Genomic DNA, 14,997 nt, shown 5'->3' with positions numbered 1-14,997 from the left:
ACCTACGAGAACTTGGAATTGGTTCTTCGTAAACTTAAATATGAAGACCACGGTTGGCAAGTGAGCGGGGATTTGAAAGTCTTGTGCATGCTGCTCGGGCAACAAGCTGGGTATACCAAATACCCTTGTTTTCTGTGTCTATGGGACAGTTGACACTGACAAAATCACCGGACCAAGAAGAATTGGCAGCCGAGGGTGCTCACAGTTGGTGAAAAAAATGTCCTCCGAGAAACTTTGGTTCCTCCCCATAAAGTTCTTCTACCACCTCTCCACATCAAATTGGGATTGATGAAGCAATTCGTAAAATCACTTCCAAAAGATGGTGGAGGCTTCAAATACTTGGTCACCAAGTTTCCAGGCCTCTCGGAGGCAAAACTGAAGGAAGGTGTGTTCGTCGGACCAGACATTAGAAGGCTTATAGCTGATCAAGAGTTTATCAATACCATGACGCATCCTCAAAAAGAAGGGTGGATTGCATTTAAAGAGGTCGTAGAGAAATTTTTAGGGAATAACAAAGACCCTGACTACAAAAAAATCGTCGGACGAATGCTGAAAGCATTTCAAGCTTTAGGTTGCCTGATGAGTTTGAAAGTGCATTTCCTCCATTCTCACCTTGACAACTTTCCTGAAAATTTGGGAGCTGTGAGTGAAGCGCAAGGTGAACGATTCCACCAGGACATTAAAGAGATGGAAAGAAGATACCAGGGAAGATGGAGCATTTCAATGATGGCAGACTATTGTTGGACGCTTCAGAGAGACATTACAGATGCTACTCAAAAGCGTAAATGTACCAAGAGAAGCCTCACAGGGAAGAAGAATCGATTTTAGCGTGTGTTAGTGAGCTCATTGCAGTTAAAAAAAATGATTTTCATGAAACATTTGTAATAAAAAATTAATTTTATGAGTATTTTCATTTATTTTGAGGTATTTTCTTATTTAACAAAGTTACTTAAATTGTCAGAAAACATGATGTCCTATGACAAAACGGAGGTCATTTTCGGATTCAGCGCACTCAAAAACATAAAGATTACGTGGAATAATCAAAACAGCTCTTGAAAATTTTTTTATTGCAGACCTGTGCAACAGTTAACCATAAAACATTCACATTAACTTTCTGTTAAATACCTTCAACATGTCTAGAACATGTGAACTAGAAAAATAGAAAGAGGTAGGAAAATTTCTCCCTCCCCCTCCAAAGCACAGCAAGATTATTTCCCAAAATGAGAGGGAGGGTCCTCCTACTGAGAAAAAGGTATACAGGAAGGAAGAGCGAATATATGTAGGATCCCGTCCCGATTAAAGGACAAGTCCCGTCCCGATTAAAGGACAAGTCAGCTCAGTCAGCCAGCTGAGTCCTTAGAATTCGCCTTGCGGGGACGCATCTCGTTGCTGTCCAGCCAGTTGAGGGCCTCCTTTGCATCCGGGAAGAAATGGACAATGTCCTCATCTACCACTCTTATTTTAGCCGGATATAGCATTGCGCACGGCACACCCAGAGCTCTCAACTTCTTAATGTCAACATATTGGTCCTCTGCTTTTGAACCTCCATAGAGAAGTCCGGGTAAATGGAAATCCTGGAGCCGTTGATTTTCAGGTCCGGATGATTCTTGGAAAAGCGAAGAATAGCATCCCTGTCCCGATAATGCAGAACCTTGACAAGCACCTGTCTTGGAGGACGACCAGGGGGAAGGGGAAACGCGGTGAGCTCTTTCCACAGCGTATAAACGGGACAGGTTATTCTGGTCAATAGTTGTTAACAGCCACTGTTCAAAGAACTCGGTGGGCGCAGAGCCTTCGTTTTTTTTCCGGCACCCCAATGATCCGCACATTGTTGCGTCTTGACCTATTCTCTAGGTCATCAGTCTTTGCCTGCACAGCTGATATTGCAGTGGCCATACGCTGATGCTGCTTGTCAGATTTTGCAATAGTATCTTCCATAGTGCTAATACGTTTCTCAGCTTCCCCCATCCTCTCCTTAGTGACATGCGTCGAGTGTTGTAACTTAGACATACTGGCCTGCAGGACCCCCAGCTGTGCTGCCACATCAGTAATAGTAGTGTGAGAGTGCAGAGCCAGCCTGAACAAGTCTTTTAATGTGGGCTCCTCTGGGATCACCATCCCCCCCATTTGCCGCTTACATTTCTCCAGCTCACCTCCGCTCTCCCACCTCATGGTTCCTTGCTCTTCCTCCCGGCTCCCGCAGTCACTCTCCTCACCCTCCTCCACACCAGATTCCTCTGGCTCCTCTGCAGGCTGACCTCCACCTGCATGTGCCGGGCTCTGCGTGTCTTCCTCCAGCCTGGCGAACCTTAGGTTAGACGCGGCATCTGACTTCTTGGGGATTCCCCCATCCTCCTCCGGGTCCGCCATCATTACGTCCTCCCTGCCGGCGCCATCTTGTGCTTTCTTCTTCGACTCCCCTGCCGGCCTTCTGCCTCCTTTCTTCCCTGCCATTTGTTCGTGCACTCCTGATTTACAGAGCCTGCGGTCAGGGTCAGCACCCTCTCCAAGGAATGTGAATTTGACAGCTAAATAGTGGCTGCAATCTATCAAATTGTCCTATATCGAGCGGGAGCTCCTTCAGCATTCGTCCACTCACATCTTCCTCAGGCCACGCCCCCTGGTTAATCTGCAGGTTAATAACGTTACGATGCTGCCTGGCTGCCTTACTGGAAGTGCAGCTACCGGGAAAAAATGAACTAATATACTTCTGGAAACCGACAGCTTCCAGTCATTGGGGCGTGAAGAGACCGGCTACAGTCATTGCTGATGGCACTGCTTACTATACTGTTAGCAGCAGCTGTAAACACACCGCAGCGCCGCAGAGTGAGCTGTCACAGTGCTGGGGAGTGATTCAGCTGCCACTCGCAGTATATGGGGTGGTGCTGTGTGGTAACTGTAGCCGCTCCATGCACAAGCCCATGACTAAAAGCCGGCGGGTCCTAGAGTAAATAAATTATTTTTTTTCCCCTGTAGCCAAACTTTCAGTAAGGTGGCCGAGCAGCATTGCACTGATATTTACCTGCAGATTGTACAGATATCTACAGCTAAAAAACGTTTCCAAGTGACCGGATCCCTTTCAAGAGGAACCTGACAGCAGATACACACTGCCCAACCCACATTCATTATGTATCAGGTACTGGCTATATGATCTCAGCCAGGTATGTTTGGCTATGATTCGTGTTTCAGAGAAAATCATACTTTGAAAGTCGTCAGGGACTGAGACACACGGGAGACTCGTTAGACAGGTGGGTTCCTGGTGACTTCTCCACGCCCGCTACCTGGCATGACAGGTGTTCCCGTGTGTGTGTGTGTGTGTGTGTGTGTGTGTATATACAGACCCCTAGAATACAGGGTCTTCTACAATGTGTGGTTCCTAAACTTTTGATGTTCCATACTGTAAAATTTCGGGGAATTTTGCCTCAATATTTATATAGCACAGTACTCCTTACTCAAATAAAGTACATCAAGGTACAATGAAGATTATTATCATACACTATGCTAATAAGTAAAAGCAAAGTAAGAAGACCTTGATTTTAAGCCTACAGACATATCACATGCTATGGCTGCAGAACTTAGGTTTCACCCAGTGATGTAACTTGAAGGTTATGGGCTTCATTCTGCAACTAAGCCCCTGAAGTATCACAGGTCATAAATAGTATTTGTCTTCTTATATGGGCCAAAGAGACTATCCTAAACCAGTATAGTTTAGGCATTGGTTTGATGTTTTTCCTGACTGACCATCCACTGGGTGTCCTGTCTTGGTGTCCCTCTTATATACAACCCCTACAAATTGACTAGTGAATTACTTGCCTGTATTTTACTTTTTTTTCCCCACTGTTTGACTCCTAAACTCTCCATACTGGTGGGAATCTTAACTACAATGACAAGTCTAGACTGACGTCTTACATAGGCAGATATGATACATTCATGAGACAACTCGTTTTCCTGCATGTACTGCATAAAGTAGTCAAGCCCACCAGAAAGTGGCAAAAACAGGGGGACTTGGTGTCACATATCTGCAGTTCCCCACTGGATTGTACAGTGGGTACAGAAAGTATTCAGACCCCTTTAAAATTTTCATGCTTTGTTTCATTGCAGCCATTTGGTAAATTTAAAAAATTTAATTTTTTTTCATTAATGTATACTCTGCAACTCATCTTGTCTGAAAAAACACAGAAATGTAGAAATTTTTGCAAATTTATTAAAAAAGAAAAACTAAAATATATCACATGGTCATAAGTATTCAGACCCTTTGCTCAGTACTGAGTCTTCTTGGGAATGATGCAACAAGTTTTTCACACCTGGATTTGGGGATCCTCTGCCATTCTTCCTTGCAGATCCTCTCCAGTTCCGTCAGGTTGGATGGTGAACGTTAGTGGACAGCCATTTTCAGGTCTCTCCAAAGATGCTAAATTGGGTTTAGGTCAGGGCTCTGGATGGGCCAGTCAAGAAAGGTCGCAGAGTTGTTCTAAAGCCACTCCTTTGTTATTTTAGCTGTGTGCTTAGGGTCATTGTCTTGTTGGAAGGTGAACCTTCGGCCAAGTCTGAGGTCCAGAGCACTCTGGAAGAGGTTTTCATCCAGGATATCTCTGTACTTGGCCACATTCATGTTTCCTTCAATGGCAACTAGTCGTCCTGTGCTGCCACCACGTTTCACTGTTGGGATTGAATTGGGCAGGTGATGAGCAATGCCTGCTTTTCTCCACACATACCGCATAGAGTTCTCACCAAAAAGTTTTATCTTTGTCTCATCAGACCAGAGAATCTTATTTCTAATTGTCCGGGCGTCTTTGATGTGTTTTTGTAGCAAACTCTATGCGGGCTTTCATATGTCTTGCAGTGAGGAGAGGCTTCCGTCGGGCCACTCTGCCATAAAGGCCCGACTGTTGGAGGGCTGCAGTGATAGAGGACTTTGTGGAACTTTCCCCCATCTCCCTACTGTATCTGTGGAGCTCAGCCACGGTGATCTTGGGGTTCTTCTTTACCTCTCTCACCAAGGCTCTTCTTCCATCATTGCTCAGTTTGGCTGGACAGCCAGGTCTAGGAAGACTTCTGGTGGTCCCAAACTTCATCCATTTAAGGATTATGGAGGCCACTGTGCTCTTAGGAACCTTGAGTACTGCAGAAATTCTTTTGTAACCTTGGCCAGATCTGTGCCTTGCCACAATTCTGTCTCTGAGCTCATTGGCCAGTTCCTTTGACCTCATGATTCTCATTTGGTCTGACATGCACTGTGAGCTGTGAGGTCTCATATAGACAGGTGTGTGCCTTTACAAATCAAGTCCTATCAGTTTAATTAAACATAGATGGACTCCAATGAAGGAGTAGAACCAACTCAAGAAGGATCACAAGGAAATGGACAGCATGTGACTTAAATATGAGTGTCTGAGCAAAGGGTCTGAATACTTATGACCATGTGATATTTCAGTTTTTCTTTTTAATAAATTTGCAAAATTTTCTACATTTCTGTTTTTTTTCAGTCAAGATGGGGTGCAGAGTGTACATTAATGAGAAAAAAATGAACTTTTTTGAATTTACCAAATGGCTGCAATGAAACAAAGAGTGAAGAATTTAAAAGGGTCTGAATACTTACCGTACCCACTGTATATACTTTCTACTAATGGATTCATATTTAGCGCCACCACTTACAGCCATCATCTCCTGTGTCTTTGGGATCTTCATCAAGGCATTCTGTAATGGAAGGAATGAATATACAACATCAAGTCATTGAAATTGTACTGAGCAGTTAACAAGTTCATTTATTCATTTTTCGTGATAGACAGTTATCTCTACAACATATTATTACCCCCATAAGAAGGATCTAATGTATGCTGTGGCCTGGAGCCAAGTCCATGAGTATGGAGCTGAAACCTCTAGTGATTGATGACAATAATGAGGATAAACTAGAAAGAGACATTCTTCTTCATTCCTACCTCCTGTTAGAGGATCACAACCCATCAGCTGGCCATTGTTACCGCAGTTACATGGCTGACACTTGCCGCCAAGCCTTAAAGGATTCCCGTAATAGCCGTGTGCACATCTAGGAAACAGAAGATCTATAAATTAACGTTATGCTACATGACACAGCGCTGTGAGTGTGACACGTATAAATGTAATGGAGTGCAGCCGCATATTGGATTAGACAAGACCGCATACTTACTCTCCGCAGTTGAACCCTGTGTATCCTGGTTTGCAGAAACACCTGAGATTTCTACCACTTCCAGAACATCCGGTAGCAAAACTATTAAGTAGAAAGATTATTACTTTAACACGTCCTAAAAGTCAATATTATCTGTGAAAATAAAAGTTGTTATATATATATATATATATATATATATATACACACACACACACACACACACACACTATATACATGTGTATAAAAATACGAGCTAGATAAACGGATACACAATGTAGCCCTTTTCTTGTACCCATTGCCAAAAACAGATTGAGGTGTTTCATAGAGTTGCTAATATTGCCACTAACCACCTGAAATTAGAGACCTACAAAATACCATCTAGCGGACATCATAAGTTCACTCTACACCATTATTTTGCGCTTTCATGTGTCACAAGCACATTAAGGCTATAAGAACTATAAGAACCAGTCCTGTGCACCACAATAGTTCTCTTTGTGGTAGACATATTTTCATATTAAACAACAGAATTGACATAGTATTAAAGGGAATTTGTTACCATCTGGAAGCAGCATGATGTAGAGGCAGGGACCCGGATTGCAGCGATATATTACTTATTGGGCTGCTTGTTGAAGTTTTGATAAAAATCAGTTTTCTCTGCTGCAGCTGTAGCAGATCTCAGAATGCTGAGCTCTGTATAACCCTGCGCACACCGCTGATTGGCGGCTTTCTGTGTATACTATGTATAGGCAGACAGCTGCCAATTAGTAGCAGGCTGTGGGGGTAAACAGAGCTCTTGAATATGGAGGACTACAGCAGCAGGTTTTCTAGTCCAGTAGTGATAATTTCCTGCTGATAACACAGTCATTTTTTTCAAAGCTACAGCAAGCAGCAACCATTGTTGGAATCAGGGTTTCTGCCTCTACCTAATGCTGCTCTCAGATAAGGTGGCAAAAACCTGGTGACAGATTCCCTTTAATACAGTTCTCCTTACTGTAGATTGGTCACAGTTGCGTCTATCTTACAGCACTTAGACAGCAGTAGGTGACTGCCATGATTCTGTCTGGAAGCCCTATATAGGAATAATTCTATAGTATGTATACTAAGTGGAATATTGTAAAATATTGATTCAGTTGAATCAATTCCCTTCAATTATTGAATATGTTAAAAATGTTCTAATATTCTTCTGATTCATACTTATAATACCATATGTTGTTCATCACAAATGTGAAACCCACCTGTTGGAGGCCACGGGGAGAGGGCAGGGACATAAGGTGCAGGAGCCTTGGGTGGCATCCCCGCTGTAGCCTTCTCTGCACAGTTCGCAGTTGTCACCCTCCGTGTTATGCTGGCAATTCTATAGACATAGTCAGGAACACATTAGTGGTATATGAGTATATTTCTAACAACTACTTGTAAATAAGAACATGGCTGAATCTGTTTTCTCACATCTATTCACATGTGCAAACAGACACAGTTTAAGTAAAAGCAATTGTGTTGTTTAAATAGGCACCCTAGCTGTAATTACTATGTGCTAATGTAATGGTTATGATCCAGCCCACATGAGTCTAGTCATACTTTTCCTTTATACGACATGAGGACAAGCAGAATTACTGACTGTTCTCATAGTCTGATATGCGGAGTCCGCCATCCTGTAGCAGCTTGTCCTGTATATGTACAGCTGCTCCCTGAACCCGACTGTTAACTCTGCAAACTCTGCCATGAGATCTGACAGCTTCAGCCAAACTCAGCCACAAAGCAAGTATTGTCAGTAACTTACACATGCAAATAATGTCATTAGAAATGATTTATGCAGGTGTGGAATGATAGAAGGGTCAGAGGCAGCAGATGCACCTGGACCCTGGTGTTTGAGGGATTCAAAAGCCCTTCTGCCACACAAGTCTTATAAATGGCACAAGTTAAGGCCACGTTCACACGCTCAGTAATATACCTCAGTATCTGTAAGCCAATATCAGGAGAGGAACAATCAGAGTTAAAGTACAGTGTAACAGAAACATGTCACCACTTCTGCATTTTTCACCCACTTGTGGATTTGGCTTAAGGCTAGGGAGGACTGGACTTGTGGAAGTTTGGGTTCTGGTGCTCGACCCAAACTTTATACCAAAGTTTGCGTAGGGTACCAGAATTGTATCTGAACTGGAACCAGAACCCCATTGAAAACAGTTGGGACCCGGACTTTTGAGCGGGAACATTCTCTCTCTCAGACACTTTCAGACGTCTGTGATCCTCAGATCACAATGCACGGGCTGGCTGCACGTCTCACCACCCTAAGCGTGACAACTTAATATATTTTTATGAGTCTGTCACGCTCGGGGTCTTTAGACGCATTGTGATCTGAGATCTGAGGATCACGGACGTCTGAAAGAACCCTAAGCCAAAACAAAGAGTGCGTGAAAAACACAGAAGTGGTGACGTGCTTCTATTATACTTTTCCTCTGATTGTTCCACTCCTGATTTTGGGTTACAGATACTGACCAAATACTGGACGTGTGAGTGTAGCCTTAGTGGGAGTTCAATCATAGATTTTACATCGGGTTGTATGACCCTCATGTTACAAAGTTGGATTCATCACTTACATAACATTGTGAAAAACATTCTGTATAATGCAAAAAAATCGGAAAAGAAGAAACCTCATAGATAAGTCATTCCTATATATAAAATGCCTAATGCACAAGGGTCGAGTATATCCCTAATCAGAGCTCAGCTTCAGCTTAGGACAGAACCGCTCACATATTCCTGTATGCTGCCCCTGGATTTCGGATTTAAAGATAAAATATAATAGAAAACTCAGTCAGCATTCCTCAGGGAGAGGTAGTAATAATTAGCCAGCTTGGCCACTGTACAAAACTGTGGGCTAAAGTCCATCAGGATATCCAGGGAAATGTTTTCCTTTTGTGACTTAGGACTTGTTCACACGCTGCATTTTGTTTTCTGCAACATTTTTTTTTTTTAAACGCTGCAGCAAAGTGAAAGAGTTTTCTGAAATCTCATGCACACTGTGATTATTTTGTTCCTTGCAGGTTTGAACCTTCAAAACATTTTTTTAAAATCTGCAGCGTGTCAATGATTTCCTATGAATGGAAAAAACACACAAATTCGCCTCCAGAACACGTGTATAAGAGCAGAAAATGTCTCCTGCGATAATCGCATGGCACTGCCCGGACTGGCCGGCACCTCTCCTGACCTGAGCATGACAGCATGATGGCTTACTATGCAGCTGTCAAGCTCAGGAGAGCCGACAGCCAGTGCGAGTTTTACAATGCGATTCTCGGATGAAAAATACGACAGTGTGTCTCTGCCCTAAGGGCTCAGTCAGACGTCCGGTTTTCGCGTACGAGTGATATCCATGTTTTTCAAGGATAGCACTAGTACCTGTGATAGATTAGGGAGACATTCACATGTCCATGATTTTTTGCGGACAGAGGTTCGTGGAAAATTGCAGTGACATGTCTGATTTTGATCTGAGGATCGAATGAAAATCGTTAATGCAAGTCTATGGATTTCTGAAAAAAAAAAAAAAAAAAAAAAAATCGGACTGCACTCGGATTAAATCAGAATAGAGACGGTGGAGAAACTTTTTTTTCCTCAGGGTATGTGCACACGCTGCGGATTCCGCTGCGTTTCCGCAGCAGTTTTAGCTGCGGTGTACAGTACCATTCAAATGAATGGTAAACAAAAACCGCTGTGTAGACGTTGCGGAAAAATCCGCGCGGATTTCCTGCGGTTTTGAAACCGCAGAAAGAAGTGACATGTCAATTCTTTCTGCGGAATCCGCAGCGGGTTCCTATTTCCACCGTTGTGGAGATGGTGAATCCGCAGGACCAAACCGCAGGCAAAACCGCAGATAATCCGCGGTTTTTGCAAAATCCGTGCGGATTAATCCGCAGCGTCTGCACACACCTTTAATGTATGAGAAAAACAGATGCCACTTGGACTGCACTCTGATTACTCTGATCAGACTTTAATTAGTCTGTTTTTCTTGTAGGTGGAAAAATCAGATATGTGAATGAGCCTTAAATGGCACTTTTCCTGCCGATACTGGTTTTGTTGCAGAAAAGTCAGTGTGCACATAGCCTAAAAGGGAAAAATCCACAGGGTAATCCGCAACATGTGCACATAGCCTAAAAGGGAAAAATCCACAGGGTAATCCGCAACATGTGCACATAGCCTAAAAGGGAAAAATCCACAGGGTAATCCGCAACATGTGCACATAGCCTAAAAGGGAAAAATCCACAGGGTAATCCGCAACATGTGCACATAGCCTAAAACTGCTAACCCTTCTCAGCTGAGCCCTGTGAACTATCCCATGCGGTGCACGCCATGCTTCTGATTATCAGTATTCATCATTAGATGAGATTTCCGCTCTCTCATATAAGGAACCTACTAATGCTCAGGCCACAAACACTTTTGTAATATGACAATTTTTTTTAATACAGATTAATCAAAATCACGACAGGCAATTTTCAAGCGATTTTTGCCTAAAAAAAAATCCCACCATACAGCAATTAAGAAAAAAATCACTGACGACACGCCTGACTCTGTGGAGATATCCAGGCCACACAATGCGGTACTATGAGGAGAGATTTCAGAGCGATTATTTTGTAGCCAGACATAACAAGTCTCGGTGTCGGCCGTGCAAGAGGCTTAACAAATAAACAATTCTGAGGAGTGATATGAAATGGAACTTACAATGCATATTCCAGATCCGTCGTGGCATCGGCTGGAGTGCCCATTACATCTGCACGGGACGCATCGTCCTAGATACAACCCTTTTCTCTCCCGATAATGCCCGGGTGCACATGCCTGTGAGGAGAGAAGATTAGAGAGGATCCCGAATATCCAGGTTTATATAGTACAAGCTTGGCTGAAAGAAAACCATCAAAATAGCATTTTATGTGACCAAGAGTCTGCTCGGTTCATTACAGACGCTTAGGCCACGTTCACATGGTCAGTATTTGGTCAGTATTTTACCTCAGTATGTGTAAGCCAAACCAGGAGTGGGTGATAAATACAAAAGTGAGGCCGTGTTTCTATTACACTTTTCCTCGGATTGTTCCACTCTTGGCTTATAAATACTGAGGTTAAATACTGAATATGTGAACGATGCCTTAATCAGAGAAAAACCTGTGTGCCCATCACAGTTGCACAAACATTTGAGACTTAGGGAAGGTTCACACAACAGTATAAAAAACTGTTCAGAGTTTTATCCAGAAAAAAGGCGATTTGTTTCTCACTCGTCATCCGTATATAATCCGTTTTTACCAGCAGCAGCTAATAATCATTTACAATATATCCGTAAAAATCATATGTGATAAGGAGGCTCCGTATAAACAACCAATTTCTTTCACGCCCCCATAGACTTGAAGGGCGAGTCTCATACAATTTAAAGAACAACTGGTGCATAATGTGATTTTTTTCGACACAGATTCAGTCCGTGGAATAAAAACACTCTTTTGCACTGTCCCAATGGATAACATTGCAAGCACGTAAGTACAGTTGTGTACTGTGCCCTGTACGGCGCATTTACTACACCTTTAAAAAAAAAAATAAATGGGAAAAGCGTAGAAGGAGGCATAGTTGAGCCCGGCCAGCAAATTCATGATACTTTACATCAGAAAAGTAGGGTAACATACAATAGTGATGTTCTCCAATCACTGACTGGAGTACGTTCCTTGCAGTGGTGCACCGCAGCTGAAAGATGTACCACATTCAGTAAGAGGCTCTTCATGAATTCGCCACTTCTTACATACAAAACAACAGTTTGATGATCCAGAACCTATGGGTTCTCTGTAAAAACCTTCCGTGTCTTCGCTTCCATTCAGGCTACATGCACACCACCCTACTATATACTCAATCCATATACTAGAAATTGGGAAGATAATAGCCACGTTCAGTATAATGCCCTAGTAGAGCATGCTGAGAAAATGAAACACGGAGGGGGTAATTTCAGTCCTCTTTTTCTGGTCATAGTCACCTGATAGCAAATCATGTATAGAAAATGCCCACTGTTCCTCTGACGTCGGAAATTCATGTACTCCAGAGGCCACAATCGGGAAACGCTTTATTGATTCTATATTCCCCATACAAATTATTAAAACATAAATTTTCAGAAAGTTTTAATAACAGTAGATTAGAGCCATACTGCTTCCAGTCAACGGTACAATCATTCATATGCCATATATTACCTAAATTTGCAAAGTTTCTATATATTTAAGATGCAAATTGTCTCTTCAGAGAGGAAGAGGATTTGATTTCTATAGCGCCACCTGTTGGTAGTAGCGATCCTACAAGTCACAATCACACATTTAGGCTGTGTGCACACGCTGCGGATTAGGTGCGGATTCATCCGCGCGGATTTTGTAAAATCCGCAGGTGAAACCGCAGGTCAAAAGACCTGCGGTTTTACCTGCGGATTGCTCTGCGGTTTTGCCCTGCGGTTTTTCATCTCCTCAATGGAGGAGATGGCAAACCGCAGCAGAATCCGCAGAAAGAATTGACATGTCAATTCTATCTGCGGATTGAAAACCGCAGATAATCCGCGTGGAAAATTCCGCACCGTCTGCACTGCGGTTTTTGATTCCCATAGGGAATCATGGTACTGTACACTGCAGCAAAAACTGCTGCAGACCCGCTGCGGAACCGCAGCAAAATCCGCAGCGTGTGCACACACCCTTAACATGTCTTGCAATATGACTTGGATAAAAGCCAAATCAGAATCTCAATTTACAGACACGGTGTTTCGGGCTATTGACCCTCATCAGTGCAAAGTACAAGAACTGATTTGGCTAGGTGAGAGGCTCTGGACTGAGGTCTAAGTGTATGTGCACACGCTGCGGATTCCGCTGCGGTTTTGGCCACTGCGGCCCGCAGCAGTTTTAGCTGCGGTGTACAGTACCATTCAAATGAATGGTAAACAAAAACCGCTGTGTAGACGGTGCGGAAAAATCCGCGCGGATTTCCTGCGGTTTTGAGACCGCAGAAAGAATTGACATGTCAAATCTTTCTGCGGAATCCGCAGCGGGTTTCTATCTCCACCATTGTGGAGATGGAGAATCCGCAGGATCAAACCGCAGGCAAAACCGCAGATAATCCGCAGGTCAAAAGACCTGCGGTTTTATCTGCGGTTTTTGCAAAATCCGTGCGGATTAATCCGCAGCGTCTGCACACACCCTAAGGGGTAAGGTTTCTCCATGTGGAGAGTGACATGCCGGCTCTGGCATGCCAAGGTAAAGAGACTTATTCGCCGTACACTTTTGAGGAATAAGTGGTCCAAATAGTGTTTATCTACTAAAGATTTCTAATTTGTCAGTCTAATGACTATTGAGGATTTATTAAAGAACAAATTGGACATAAATTGTGCAGTAAAATAACAATAATGATGTAAAGACTGCAGATATCCAGTTATCTCAAGTGACAAAGATTTTACAATAAAAACTGTATACCCTATTAAGTAGATCAAATAGACCAGATGAGACTGTTACAGAGTGAGAGGTCATCAGTCCAAGTGTATGCTGACAGCTGCAGCTTGTGCTGAGCAGTGTGAGATCTCAGCAGTAAGAGGGACACTGAGGAGCTGCCAATCAGGCTTTGTGAGCGAAGATTGACTTAAGATGTCATAAAGGATTATACAGCCATTTTGACATGGGTTTTCAAAGTAAATACATAAGTCTCATTAGAACAAAGATCTGTTTAATAATGTATGTAGTTTATGTTGTGAATTCTGATGAAAAATACATTAAGGTTTTACAGCCACATCAGACAGCTATGTTTTTGCAGTCAAATGTTTATAAGGACTAATGAAAAAAAAGCCAAAGTAAAACCACAAACCTGAACATTCCTGTATTTTATAAAGCAATAATAATGCTATAAAAAAATGGCAGGGTGTGTAACTTTAAAATTGTGTTGTGTGCCATGTGGATAGAAAATGCCACAAAATCTCAGCAGCTTCTGACAGCCTGTGACTGCCGAACAATACCAGCAGCTGTAAATGGCACCTGTCCATTTCTGATGGATACAGAAGGACAACCATGAAGAATTTTAATTCCAATTTTCCTCCAGGTATTTCAAGAATTGTTTCCACTTCTAAAAAGTATTTCCAATAATCAGATCATGGCCCTGATTTATCGTTGCCTTTGCATCTGTTTTTTAGTCTAGTTTTGTGCTTATTTTATTTTCTCCCAATTCATTATTCTCTTTCTTTTTAAGTCAATTTTATATGTGCTACCCTGCTTTTTTTTTATTTTCCGCATTGTGGATGGAGATTAACAATTCTAGATGTTTTCGCCTGATTTGACAAGTCGCAAAATTTGGCACATTTTCACTCCACTTCTATACTGGTGTTTTTTGTGCAATTGTTGCTAATTTATGGAGAAAAATGGAAGAAAATTAATGATGAATTTGACGCCATAACCTGGCAACTAACACCACAAAGCAAAAAAGGAAAGAGAATAAAAAAAAAAAAAAAAAAACTGCAAATGATGAATCGGGGTCTGTTTATGGAAATAGCTATTAAAATAATTCCCTCATACACGGTATAGTCACACTTGTCAAATTAGTTGTAGAAATTTCTGTGATTGGGCTATTCATCTAAAGGGGACTTTCAGAAATTCACCAAAACAACCCCAATGAGATATGCAGAAACGATTTATGCTCTGAATATATGAATACACCCTAATGGAGATCTGATGCTGGTCCATCGGTATGTGTGCCAGTACTAGGTGAAGCAGAAAAACATATTCCGCTCAATGCAAATGTTAGGCCTTGTTTGCACCACATCTGTGATCAATATCCGTAAACCAATTTTGAGAAATCTCCTAGTGCTGAAAGCATAGATGACT

At 42.4% G+C, this 14,997-nt stretch overlaps 1 protein-coding gene across 1 annotated transcript in view; it reads right to left on the bottom strand.

The window, feature by feature from the left end:
* LAMA3 (laminin subunit alpha 3) overlaps positions 1 to 14,997 on the bottom strand; it is a 297,581-nt gene that overhangs the window by 51,314 nt on the left and 231,270 nt on the right. The window contains exons 41-45 of the mRNA XM_073550824.1: positions 10,850 to 10,963; positions 7,378 to 7,496; positions 6,164 to 6,244; positions 5,937 to 6,043; positions 5,653 to 5,694 (exon numbers count right to left, since the gene is read on the bottom strand). Coding sequence (XP_073406925.1) covers positions 5,653 to 5,694; positions 5,937 to 6,043; positions 6,164 to 6,244; positions 7,378 to 7,496; positions 10,850 to 10,963 — 463 coding nt within the window. The remainder of the gene's footprint in view (positions 1 to 5,652; positions 5,695 to 5,936; positions 6,044 to 6,163; positions 6,245 to 7,377; positions 7,497 to 10,849; positions 10,964 to 14,997) is intronic.

The sequence above is a fragment of the Dendrobates tinctorius genome, unplaced genomic scaffold (assembly GCF_039654945.1).
Source record: "Dendrobates tinctorius isolate UK_male_01 unplaced genomic scaffold, ASM3965494v1 ptg000171l, whole genome shotgun sequence".
Taxonomy (NCBI): Eukaryota; Metazoa; Chordata; class Amphibia; order Anura; family Dendrobatidae; genus Dendrobates; species Dendrobates tinctorius.
Note: the sequence above shows the minus strand (reverse complement) of the source record. Positions and strands in the feature narration are given on the sequence as shown.